This window comes from Notolabrus celidotus, chromosome 10 (genome assembly GCF_009762535.1).
Source record: "Notolabrus celidotus isolate fNotCel1 chromosome 10, fNotCel1.pri, whole genome shotgun sequence".
Taxonomy (NCBI): Eukaryota; Metazoa; Chordata; class Actinopteri; order Labriformes; family Labridae; genus Notolabrus; species Notolabrus celidotus.
Window position 1 is genome coordinate 3591028 of NC_048281.1, and position 13975 is coordinate 3605002.

General features: G+C 40.8%; 2 protein-coding genes across 3 annotated transcripts in view; both read right to left on the reverse strand.

The window, feature by feature from the left end:
- Positions 1-13975, reverse strand: part of pth2ra (parathyroid hormone 2 receptor a) — a 401963-nt gene that overhangs the window by 213140 nt on the left and 174848 nt on the right. The gene's annotated exons all lie outside the window — the stretch shown is intronic.
- The window catches only part of LOC117820200 (partitioning defective 3 homolog B-like), a 37672-nt gene continuing 32088 nt past the window's right edge, over positions 8392-13975 (reverse strand). The window contains exon 4 of one of the 2 annotated variants that reach the window (XM_034693911.1): positions 8392-8506. In XM_034693911.1, the coding sequence (XP_034549802.1) occupies positions 8459-8506 (48 nt within the window). In that variant the 3' untranslated portion in view covers positions 8392-8458. The remainder of the gene's footprint in view (positions 8507-13975) is intronic. The other variant, XM_034693910.1, reaches the window with a different exon arrangement.

Genomic DNA, 13975 nt, shown 5'->3' on the forward strand with positions numbered 1-13975 from the left:
AGGGGTATTATGGGATGTGTAATAACCCCTCTAACAGGGTCACAATTATTTAATTCTGAATGGTTAGCATTAAGCTCCTCGATCATCACCCTGCTCCTTCTGTGACTTCTTCCAGATGTTATTTTGTTCCGATGAGTTATTGGGTCACTGCAGGTCAGACGTGTAGGATGTTTTGGACACAACATTGAGTATGGGTGGGACAGAATACCTTTACAGCAATACATAGTCATCCTGACCTGTGTGACACAGTTATCGATACTCCAAGGCTAAATATCAATATTGTAGTTCAAAATCAATGACCAGTTTACCTGTTATTCGACCGCAGGGACTTTACCCCTGAACTATGTACGTTTCGACCGGTGGAACCAGAGTCTAAATTTAGTTCAGGGGTAGATAATCTCCTCCCTAAAAAGCCCCTGCTAGGGGGGTAGTACTTTTCAAAGGTCCCGGGACTTTCGGGGGGCAGGGCCTGCAATACTGAACGTGTCTGATTGGTAGATTAACTGCAGTGTTTTTATTCCACCCGCCGTCCACAATAACATCACACACATCTGTGATTCACTTGATTTCTCTTTCTTTCATTCGTTTTTATTTGTTCTATATTTTTGTATGTGTGTGTACTTTTCAAAAGAAGAAGCTGTGATTCTCTTGATTTAGCAGCTTGTAACAGTAGTCTTCTCTCAGCCCACCGTGAATGTTTCTCTCCCGGTGTTACAATTTTGAAAGTGACCCTGTAAACTGGAGACCTTCAGCTGAACGTGTCAGTGTTTGTGGAGTTTACACAGCTGTTGAAACACAGAGGGAGTTCCTGGGAATGAAACTAGTTTAGTTTTTATTAAGATTTCAAAATATCCTCATCAGATATTTAATGATCGTCTAAAGACGTTTATGAGGGATGCATCCGGCTGAGAGTCTGCAGTTAACAGAGTCACTGTTTAAACCAAAACACCGGCCGATCTCTGCCACGGCTTTTTGAGTTCAAAAGGATTTTAAAGTCGTGTTGAAACGTCTTTGCTACTCGCGCTTATCTCCTCTTGATACCTGACTGTGGAATGGCATTCGTCTTTGTTTTACTGCCCTCTACTGGTCTGGTGGTGTAGTACATTTACTTTTTTTTCCCTCCATACGTCACTGGCCTGATTTGCACAATCTACCCGGGACTTCAGCCCGCGGTCGAAACGCAGACAACAAAGCACTCACTCCTTTGGAATGGGTGGAATCTGAATGCTATTATTGATGATTGGAAAATGCATTACTACCTACTACAAGCGGTGCTGATATGGCAGAGGTTTTACTGAAGACTACAGAGGAATGAACGCTGAGTAAAAAAGAGCACAGGAGTTATTGACATCACTGTGTCTACATGGTTTTAGCCTTTTCATATAAGTTCTTGTTGTTGTTGTTTTTTGGTTTTAATTACTTTATCTTGTTTTTTATCTTGCTTATCTTGTGCAGCTCCACCCTACAGCGTACCGTCCAGAGGTCCTACAGAGTTTCTCTCTACAGCAGCTGTCAATCAAAGCAAAACCAGATGTAAAACCCTGTTTTTTAAACTCTAATAACTAACGAAAAAGTAACTTTTCAGAAAAAAGAGGCCTTGAACACAAAACAGTCAAATAATAACTACATATCACCACAGCATACTGATGTGAGAAACATTCTTACCACGTGTATTTATTTTTTAAAGTTTGAACGCAGCCCCATTCAAATGAATGGGGGAGACGGGAGTTTTGGACCAACACTGCAGTCAGCCACCAGGGGGAGCAGTTTTTGTGGCGGCCCCACTTCGAGCCGAGCAAGATAATATCTATTTTATATACAGTCTTCGGCCATACCTCAGACTTGAAACACAAAGGTGCATCCTGAACTGCTCAGTCTTCACCTGCTGCAGCCGAGAGAGCAGCGCAAGAGACTCCATGATGTTGAACAAGCGGGGTGAAATGCAGATAGCACCTTCTACTGTTTAAAAATGATATCGCAAAGCAAATTTTGTTGGATCGATTTTAACCCACCCTTATTTGTATCGATTTTTCACCGTCTTGTGATATATCCTTACATCTCTATATAATACATTGGTTAGGATCACATTTGGTTAAAACTAGAGAAACCTACAAATATAACACCCCCAAGCTTCCTCACTGTAGAGCCCCCCTCCCAATCCCCACCCCTCCTTACTCCAGCAACAACCAACAAACCCATACAAGCAGACATAAAGACACATGGCATGATGCTTGCTGAAACTACTTTCCATACAGAACAAAAACTGCATTTCAACTTAAAAAATGTGTTTTGAAGCGAGCAGAGCTGTTAGCCTCACAGTTAATTACCTCATCAAATATTAAACCATAATGATCGTTAATGATGAATGCCTTAACATTATATTCCACTTCCATTGTATATGCTATTACAAGTTCTCACAATTAGTAATGACAACGATCAATCTGTAAATGATGCTGCACATGCATTAGCTCAGCCAAATGACTTCTACATGTGTCTTTTATGTGTTTGTGTGAGCACATTTAAGAAGACTGAGCAGCAGCCCGACATATCATCTCTCTCACTCTCGCTAAATGAACATTTTGTAAGTCCTTAATTGATTCATTTGAGTCAAGAGCTATCATGTCTAGCAAATATAGCATTACTGTGCATACAGACTGGCAAAGGCAGTGCTTAGACAGGATGACGAAAACAAATTAACTGGTTACTCAGATCTACATCTGTTAGCAGCAGCAGCAGCTTGTATAATGCACCACCAATCCACAGAGTACTCATGACCATAGATATTGAAAACTGTGGCCTTACTGAGCACAGACTGGAGGCTCTGTACAATTATCTCAATAAGGACACTTTAGCATCCCCATGCTATCAAAGATGCTGGCTACTGTGCGCTGATAATGAGCTGGGAGGTCCCTCTCCTCTTTAGAGTAGAGGGTTTGTCATCCATGGTTTCCAAACAGAATGTCAAAATTTAAATCATCAGACCACAGGACTGTTTCCTGCTTCGTCTCAGTCCATCTTAAATCGGCTCAGGACCAGAGAAGGTGCTGGAGTTTCTGGATCATGTCTACATACGGTTTCCTCTTTGCATGGTTCAGTTTTAACCTGCATTTGTGGATGCAGAGACAAACTGTGTTCACAGTCAGTGGATTTTGGAAGGGATTCTGAGCCCATGCAGTGACTTCCACTTCAGAGTCATGTCTGTTTTTTAATGTAGTGCCACCTTAGGCTCTGAACATCACTGCCATGCAGTATTAGCTTTTGGCCTTGTACCTGATGTGCAGAGATTGTCAAAATCAATATATTTAAGAAAAATGTAATACAACTGCAAACATGAACATGGTATTGAGTATTTTGTGCATTTAATTTTAATTTTATAAGCCCTTCTTTTCAACATATCTGTTGTCCAAACCCAATATAAAAAGATACCAGAGACATCCTTCCATTTTGCCAACGTGACCATTTAAAATTCACAAATATTAAAATGTTAAATACACATGCTAATCTGCTGTAAATCTACCACACCCATTTCTTTGTTTATTCATTTATTATAAGATATCTTTAATGGATACTCAATGTTTGTGTGATTGTGTATTTGTACATGTTCATTAGAAACACTTGAGCTGTTTCACAGTTTGTGATTACAGACAAGTCTTAATTCATTGTTTCAACATCATTAATATCAAGCTTACTGCACCTGAACATAAAAACTAGAGGTGTAACAATTCATCTAGTACATCGATGTATCGATTTATATTCCTAAGATCCGGTTTCATCGATCTGTGCTCGGCAAGTTGGCCTTCCAGACAACATATATGGATCTAACATCGTTTTAAAAGGTAATAAATCGATTGTATCCATACTAGGAAATAACACATTAGATTTAAGCACGGCAGACTTTATATGGAAGTGTTTTTTTTTCACTTTTAATGATAAAGACATTAAAGGTGACATATCACGCTTTTTTTATCAATATATATTGGTCTAAGAGGTCCCCAAAACATGTCTTTAAAGTTTATGCTCAAAAAAACACTTTGAAATCAGATTTTGGTCTGCCTGAAAAACCCTCTTCTTCAGTCCTTCTCAGAACACTCTGTTTTCTCTCTGACCACGCCCCCTCCGGAAGTGGATGTGCCCTCGGCTCTCCAGCACGTTGATCTAATGTTTACATGTTGGCTGAATATACACGGCTGCTCAGAGATTGCGTTACTTCACCCCTCTGAATCTGATCCAGAATCTGATCCTGATGGAGAGGCGCCTGTAGCAGGACCTTTCTGAACCATTGGTCATAGATTCTGTGTTTCTTGTTGTTTTATTTATCAGTATGTAGACGTGTGTCTTGGTACACAGCTACGAACATGTAGCTATGTGGCTATGCTAACTAGCGCTAGCACTTATCCATGATAAATAAAAATCATCCACTAGATCTTCAAATCTGCAGACGTGGGGAGTAAAACTGACCTCTACCAGAAAGGCAGCAGGACCTTTCTGAAGGATTGGTCACAGATTCTGTGTTTCTTGTTGTTTTCTTTGTCAGTATGTAGACGTGTGTCTTGGTATACAGCTACAGCTACAGCTATGAACATGTAGCTATGTGGCTATGCTAACTAGCGCTAGCACTTATCCATGATAAATAAAAATCATCCACTAAATCTTCAAATCTGCAGACGTGGGGAGTAAAACCGACCTTTGTGTTCATTAAGACAGCCTACAACTAGCATGCCTCCCTCCTAAGCTCCTTGTTAGCACACATGTGTGCAGGTAATGAAAAACGGAGGGGGGATTCAGTATTATTTTATACAGTCTATGGGCTGAACAAGCTCCGAGCTCTGACTCCGTGACAGACCGGATATTGTTGTTACGTAACAAAAACAAGGAAGTCTGAAACGGCTCGTTTCACACACATTTACAGAAAGGTGTAGAAATCAAAACAGGGGCAGAATGGATTTTTTTCATTCTCGGGGGGTTTGTAGACATGCCAGGGACTCATATTTCAGGTAGAGAACCATTAAAAAGTCAATTTTGCATGATATGTCACCTTTAAACGTTACTCAATTCAGGCTGCCTGTCTGTGACGTCATTACCATTGTAAAGGTCAAGTAAAGTTACCACTGCAACATGATAAATCTATCCAACCACCTACTAAGGTGCCATTGGATTTCACACAAAGCCGGCCGTCCAGTCACCTCTTGCAGCGTTCATCAAGGTAACATCAGCTCTGCAGAAGCCTCCGGCCTCTCCAGCAATTCATTATTAATTCATTTATACCTGATTCCCTTGTAATAAACATCACGAATCTAGGACTGTCCAGCATCAAGGGATTTATTTCACAGTCACACTGGTTGAATTTTTGGCTAAAAGTTACTGAATCGATTTCAAGTCCCTGAATCTTTTCAGATCATATCGTTCTAAATGAACCAATATCGTCCTTTAATCGTATCAGCAACAACGAATCATGATATGAATAGAATCATTGTTAAAAAGAATTGTTACACCCCTAATAAAAACCCTACAACAAATAATCACGTAGGATATGTTGCATTTTTAAGTGATATTACAGAAATGTACAATAGATCAATCCCTGAAATAATCATGTGTGCATGCTTAGATAAACTGTCTTTGATAAACAGAATGCATTCTCTATGTGTGTATGTACTTGATCAAAAATATGTGTAGTTAATGTCCTTATACAAGCATCAATTTCATACAAACAACTCTCTCTCTGTATTACCCGATAACCTTTCAAACAGGCCATGTTTCGGTTTGGCTGTTTATCCCCAAGACAGAAAAATACATCAGGAATGACACTTCAAGCTACAAAGAAATGCTGATGGGAATCCACATTTCCTGCTTACGTTCATTCTCTTCAGCATAAAGCTGCGTGTGCATTTGAAAAATAACATGCAAGGGGGACATTAGGGTAATGGAGAAAAAAGGGCGGTGTATACACTCCAATGCAGCTCCTCATAATATGTTATACCTGATTACAGATACCTGTATCATATCATTTTGAGGTGTGAGTGGGGTTATGTTGAGGGTCAAACCACTGAAAGAGATTTCATTAGACGTCTATAGGGCTGCTGTATACATCAGAATTGCAAAGTCCATATGTGTAATATTCACTCGGCAGGACATGTAAAGTCAGGTACACTATGCTGGTTTTTGCATTTTCAATGACGACTACATGAATGTAGAAGGTCTGTCTAATACAACATAAGTATAATTCCATTTACATTAGTATACACATTAGTCCATTAGTATAATTCAATTACATTCCTGTTCTGACCTTCAACAGAGCTTACAGTTTTAACCCCCAAAGCATATACATTTGTATTACCTTCCTGAGCTTTACTGAACATAATGCATTAGTTTGTTAGCTTCAAACACAGAACTTTGACATGCCTTTTGTTAAATCTCAATGACCACCTTCCCTATGCACGCAGTCTTTAAGCTAAGCTAAGCTACATATGTCCGATGCAAGTCATCTCTAATTAAAATAGAAGAGATAAAACTGATATTTATTCATCATCAAACAAAAACAAAATGCTAAATGTGCTAAAAGTGTTTAAATAAGCTGTGCAAACCTTATTGTTCAGGATGGAAGTAATAGTTTGGGTGACACTATACTGTCACAAGATTAGGGCTGGGCGATATTCCTATAATGATAATTATTGTGATACAATTTTTCTCAGTATAAATACAACAAATGATCGATAAAAATGTGATATATTTAAATCTGTAATTACACTCCCCAACCACTGGAAAGGGAGGGGGGCCCTACTGTGCCTTAAACGCTAGTTGCCACCCAACGTTAGACTGAAGAAGAAGACAGCTTTGAAGAGCCAATCCTGTCGACTTATTTAGAACATCTCCGCAATGGTGGCTTGATCATTTCTGGCTCGCCGGCTTCTCCTCTGCCATCCGCCATGCTATGTTTTGTTGTCTGCTGGCGTGTGGTGATGACGTCACAGACAGGCAGTCTGAATTGAGTAACATTTAACGTCTTTATCATTAAAAGTGTAAAAAAACCCACATCCCTATAAAGTCTGCCATGTTTAAATCCAATGTGTTATTTCCTAATATCGATATAATCGATCTATTACCTTTTAAAACGATGTTAGATCCATATATGTCGTCTGGAAGGCCAACTTGTCGAGCACAGATCGATGTAATCAGATCATAGGAATATAAATCGATACATCCATGTAGGAGATGAATCATACATCCCTACTCCATACTGATACACAGTACTGGATTGAATATATCTTTGTTGTTAAATCAAATCCCCTCAAGTAAAATTTGAATCTACTAACTAAAATTTCACAAAAGTCTTATCTTACACAAAAGACCTGCTTCCTGTTAGCACCGTAAAAAATGAGGGATTCAAGAGGTTCATCAGAAAACTAAATCCAGACACAAGCTAACAAACTGTCTTCAACTTTCACCCAGGACCAAAAATCTGCCTTTAAATTTAAATAAAACAATGATTTGATATTTATTGTGACAATTATCGATATCCACTGATATGAAAAATGTTCTCAGGATAACATGTTTTTCAATATCGCCCGGCTTTACTCAAGATGGAAAGATAAATGTGTTCTAAGTCTGGGTGAAAATGTAGAATATGCATCTAAATTTCCTCACAGTTGCTCCATTAAAGTCCTCTCTCTTAAACATGTGGATATACTCCATCCTCTGATTTTGGAAACTGTATTTCTGACCTGTGCTCAGCAGACCTTAAAAACGCTTCTTTCCTCTTATTGAACACACACTCTGCCAGCTTCAGTCTGCCTCAAGTAAAACATCATCTGGGATTATGAACCATTTATTAATCTCAGCTCAGTAATACTTTGAGAGCTCAGCTTCAAACCCAATGAATATTTCACAGAGTCATTTCCTATGCAGTCTCTGGTGCTCAGAAGTGTGCTCTGCTGGATACCATTCAGTGCGGTTTATATCTGTGTGTGTGTGTACGTATGTTCGTCTCACTATCTGGGTGATTGGGGGAATTACTGTGTGGCACTTTATTTGATCCCAGCTCTGAAATGTGTAGTTAGTGTGTCATTGTGTTTATTTATATATTTATTTATTTTTGTGTGTGCTGTAAAGGTCTATTTTGTACAGCTTGGTAGAGAACAAAGAATATATATATATATATATATATATATATATATATATATATATAACATTACTACTCTTTTTATGTGAATACAGAGACAGACTGTCGGGAGAATAGTTGAGACCAAACAATAGAAAAATGGTTGTCTATAAAAACAGCATGCAGCATTCAGGGTGGTGGGAAGAAAAGAGAAGTTCTCATACATCTCAGACAAAGGTTTTCCATTTCATACTGACCGGTTTATTAATAACAGGTACCTCACAGCAAAGACTTCCCTAAATTTAGCCAAAATGTTCATGAACTTCCTTTTGTTCTTGTTTGGGGTCAGCAGCAGAAATAGTGTCAGACTGAGACAGCGTTGATTCTTTGACTTGTACAAACTGAAGAACCCTGGAACAGTAACCCAGCTGTTTAACACACACAACGTTGAAAAACATCAAAGTCAATGACTAACAATATTCAAAATAAAATGAATGAAATGACTAAAATTAGTAAATAGATTGCTGATTTTCATTCAATTTCTAACGTCATCAGAAAATTGTATATCTAAAGGTGCTTTTCGACCAGAAGTTAAAGGAACCTTTAGTTCCTGAAACTACTCTTCCAGGAACTAAATGGTCCCTGTCAGTGTTTCCATGTAGAGGAGAACAGGGTTGGTTGTCACACTTTTTACTGTTTTGATTATTTCTCATCATCAAAACATCTTTCAATAGTCATTCCTACATTAAATTGAAGCTTAAGGTGTTGGCTTGAAATGTCCAACTCAATGTAACAAAGAGGCAATTAACTATCAAAGACACTCTGACACACAACCAATCCCATCATGGGGATGGGGTCAAACACTATGGGGTTGGTTGTCACACACTATGGGGTTGGTTGTCACACTATGGGGATGGTTGTCACACACTATGGGGTTGGTTGTCACACTATGGGGTTGGTTGTCACACACTATGGGGTTGGATGTCACACACTATGGGGTTGGTTGTCACACACTATGGGGTTGGATGTCACACACTATGGGGATGGTTGTCACTATGGGGTTGGTTGTCACACACTATGGGGTTGGTTGTCACACACTATGGGGTTGGTTGTCACACATTATGGGGATGGTTGTCACACACTATGGGGTTGGTTGTCACACACTATGGGGTTGGTTGTCACACTATGGGGTTGGTTGTCACACACTATGGGGTTGGTTGTCACACTATGGGGTTGGTTGTCACACACTATGAGGTTGGTTGTCACACACTATGGGGTTGGTTGTCACACTATGGGGTTGGTTGTCACACACTATGGGGTTGGTTGTCACACACTATGGGGTTGGTTGTCACATACTATGGGGTTGGTTGTCACACTATGGGGTTGGTTGTCACACACTATGGGGTTGGTTGTCACACTATGGGGTTGGTTGTCACATACTATGGGGTTGGTTGTCACACACTATGGGGTTGGTTGTCACACACTATGGGGTTGGTTGTCACACACTATGGGGTTGGTTGTCACACACTATGGGGTTGGTTGTCACACTATGGGGATGGTTGTCACACACTATGGGGTTGGTTGTCACACACTATGGGGTTGGTTGTCACACTATGGGGTTGGTTGTCACACTATGGGGTTGGTTGTCACACACTATGGGGTTGGTTGTCACACACTATGGGGATGGTTGTCACACACTATGGGGTTGGTTGTCACACACTATGGGGTTGGTTGTCACACTATGGGGTTGGTTGTCACACACTATGGGGTTGGTTGTCACACACTATGGGGTTGGTTGTCACACTATGGGGTTGGTTGTCACACACTATGGGGTTGGTTGTCACACATTATGGGGATGGTTGTCACACACTATGGGGTTGGTTGTCACACACTATGGGGTTGGTTGTCACACACTATGGGGTTGGTTGTCACATACTATGGGGTTGGTTGTCACACTATGGGGTTGGTTGTCACACACTATGGGGTTGGTTGTCACACTATGGGGTTGGTTGTCACATACTATGGGGTTGGTTGTCACACACTATGGGGTTGGTTGTCACACACTATGGGGTTGGTTGTCACACACTATGGGGTTGGTTGTCACACACTATGGGGTTGGTTGTCACACTATGGGGATGGTTGTCACACACTATGGGGTTGGTTGTCACACACTATGGGGTTGGTTGTCACACTATGGGGTTGGTTGTCACACTATGGGGTTGGTTGTCACACACTATGGGGTTGGTTGTCACACACTATGGGGATGGTTGTCACACACTATGGGGTTGGTTGTCACACACTATGGGGTTGGTTGTCACACTATGGGGTTGGTTGTCACACACTATGGGGTTGGTTGTCACACACTATGGGGTTGGTTGTCACACTATGGGGTTGGTTGTCACACACTATGGGGTTGGTTGTCACACACTATGGGGTTGGTTGTCACACTATGGGGTTGGTTGTCACACACTATGGGGTTGGTTGTCACACTATGGGGTTGGTTGTCACACACTATGGGGTTGGTTGTCACACTATGGGGTTGGTTGTCACACACTATGGGGTTGGTTGTCACACACTATGGGGTTGGTTGTCACACACTATGGGGTTGGTTGTCACACACTATGGGTTGGTTGTCACACTATGGGGTTGGTTGTCACACACTATGGGGTTGGTTGTCACACACTATGGGGTTGGTTGTCACACTATGGGGTTGGTTGTCACACACTATGGGGTTGGTTGTCACACACTATGGGGTTGGTTGTCACACTATGGGGTTGGTTGTCAAACACTATGGGGTTGGTTGTCACACTATGGGGTTGGTTGTCACACACTAGTTGTCACACACTATGGGGTTGGTTGTCACACACTATGGGGTTGGTTGTCACACACTATGGGGTTGGTTGTCACACACTATGGGGTTGGTTGTCACACTATGGGGTTGGTTGTCACACACTATGGGGTTGGTTGTCACAATGGTATTTCAATGGGAAAAATCTTTTTAAAAAAGGCAAGAACTAAAATTGAAACTAAATTTGAAAGTCTAATTGCACTGACAAGTGATAGGCCTACATAACGTAATGCATTTTAACATCAAATGAGCAAAGAACATGAACAGGAAACACATCTTTAGGCCAGCCTATATAACAACATCAAGAACAAAACAAATAGGCTGAACAATAATGGCCGACTCAACTAGGCTACATGCAGTCACTGTCTGAGTTACAGTGATGGCAAATGTAGGGTCTGCACACTCCAACTCATTTCACCATGCATGATTTTGCAAACATAGGCGTTGGTTGTTACATGTGACAACCAACCCCAAAGAGAATGTGACGACAAACCCCCAACTGGAATTTTTTGCTAGCATCAAGGCTAACAGCCATCTAACAACTACTTAGCTAGCTAATAAAAATCTGAACTATAGCTTTCCCCTCACACTTTGTAAGGGTAACACTTGTTTTGTTATAAACCCATCGTTTAAAAGCCTAGAAGAAAAATACTGAGGAGCTGAATATTTACAATTTGACATGAAAAACACAAAAAGTCCTCTCACCTCAAGTTCAGCTGTCTTACTCCAGAGAAGACTATGTAGGTGAGCTCTGATCCTAATTCTGGAAATGTCCATACCCCAATTTGAGAGACAGCGCCCTCTGGTGGCGAGATATAACGAGTGTGCCAACCAACCCGTGTGACAACCAACCCAGTTCTCCCCTATGTATGTTTCCACCATGATGTGTGTTTCCACCATGTATGTGTGTTTCCACCATGTATCTATGTTTCCACCATGTATGTATGTTTTCACCTTGTTTGTATGTTTCCACCATGTATGTATGTTTTCACCTTGTTTGTATGTTTCCACCATGATGTATAGTGGAGAAAAAAAGTAACTGCACTAAGTTCCTTCAAGTCCATCTCTTGACTTAGAGCAGTGCTTCCCAAACTGTTGGGGGGCGCAGCACGGATTAATAAAAACAATACACCCAATTCTGCATTGCTAACTCGGTCAGCTATGTGTACGTGTGATAGAAGTGAAGTAGCAGGTAAACAAAGTGGTGTCCAAGTGATATGTGACAGACAACAACGTAGATCTGACCTCCTCCTCTCTGTGTTACCCTGAGACACTTCAGAGCAGAGCCACGCTCATCAAGCAGCTGCTGCTCGCGCTGCAGGGATCTTCATCTGTTACCACGGCTCTACCTGCTTCAAAGTGTGTTAACACTTGGTTTTTTTTAAGTCAAATATGTGTAGGATCGATGACTGTGGCTGTAACTAGAGGCCAAATGAACAGTTGTAAATATAACTCAAGACGGCCGCTGCTAATTGTAGTTATGCTACTTCAATGAAAAAACTCAAATTTCTGGAAAAACTTTTCACGATTAAAGTCCCATGTTACGTAGTCCAAATAACTTTACTTTGAAAGGGCTATAACAGGAAGCAGCAGGTTGTCAGCTGCAATAACTTAACAGAACTCAAAGAGTAAAATAAAGCACCTGTCGATGTCTAACTTATATGAACAGGGGAGGAGGAGAGGAAAGGAAAGTCAGATAATAAAGATTTAGTAAGAACCTACAAAGTCCTGAGTTCTGACCAGCAAGAGGATTATAAAAACATCTGTCTGTGGTCTCAGGCTCAGACATGAGTTGAATGTTGCATTGCAGACTTGTTTGATGGAGTCATAGTGAAATAACATGTTATCATTTTGTAATACTGCAAAATATCATTACCTCAAAGATCAATTATATGAAAAAGGAAAGTAATGTATTAATCAATTCATCCAAAAATAAATAAAATGGAAATATTTTCACCCACAAAGGGGGGCCCCTCGGAAAAAGTTTGGGAACCACTGACTTGGAGCAATTTCAAAAGCCATGGCAGAGATTGACCAGTGTTTCGGATTAATTAGCGACCCTGTTAGCCGGCGACTTTCAGCCGAATGTATCCCTCATAAATATCTTAGATGTTCTTACGGTGTCCAGATTAACAAGCAGATTGAATTCTAATTCCTGAAAAGCTAGAATGACGTCACAGGACACGATGTACGGTTTTTTCCACTCTCTGTGTGCTTTGTTGCTGCTGTGGCATTTTCTGTGAGCAAAATTACTTCCAACATAGACTTCCTCTACCGTGAAGGTGATCTGTAAGTAATACTTTCACCTAACAAGGTTGATGTTGAACCCTTTATGTAAAAGTGACCACGGTGCTTAAATAGGCATGAAACCAGCTTGTTTAATGAGTCACATTAAAGCATAAAGATACTGGTCTGTAATGGGATTTAGATAGCTTTGGTTGAGGCCACTGCAGCTGCCTTGCTGACATGTTAAAAACACTTCCTCTTAGTGGTGCAACGGATCACACTTGTCCTATGATACGTTTGGATCACTGCTAACAGTTCAGAGCCCAGGTGGTTCCTGGATCACCAATAATAATAATGAATCTGTGTATAAACTCCTGTGCAGTCTCAGTGAAAAGAAGGCAGCATTAAAGCGTATGTATGGTCAATTTAGACATTGCTACCTGAGTGAGGTGCAGAGTTTCACACAGAAAATAAAGTGATGACATTTTCACACACTGGCTCCTGTGCATCAAACAGTTCCTCTATTTTCCTCCTCACTCTCACTCTCAGCTTATCATGCAAGCATCAGCTGGAAACGCTAGTGATAACGTTATCAGATTACCCCTCAGCCCACTGCAGGCTGTAGATATACACTTAGCTGTATCATACAGACTCAGTCATACAGTGCTGTGTTTGGTCCACTAACTGTAACTCTATCCCCTCAATGCATGCCCATATTTACTGTTTTGTCCAACACACAACATACTGCTGGAGCAGCTAGTGCCCGCATGCACACACAAACACACACACACAAAAATGGTGTGCTT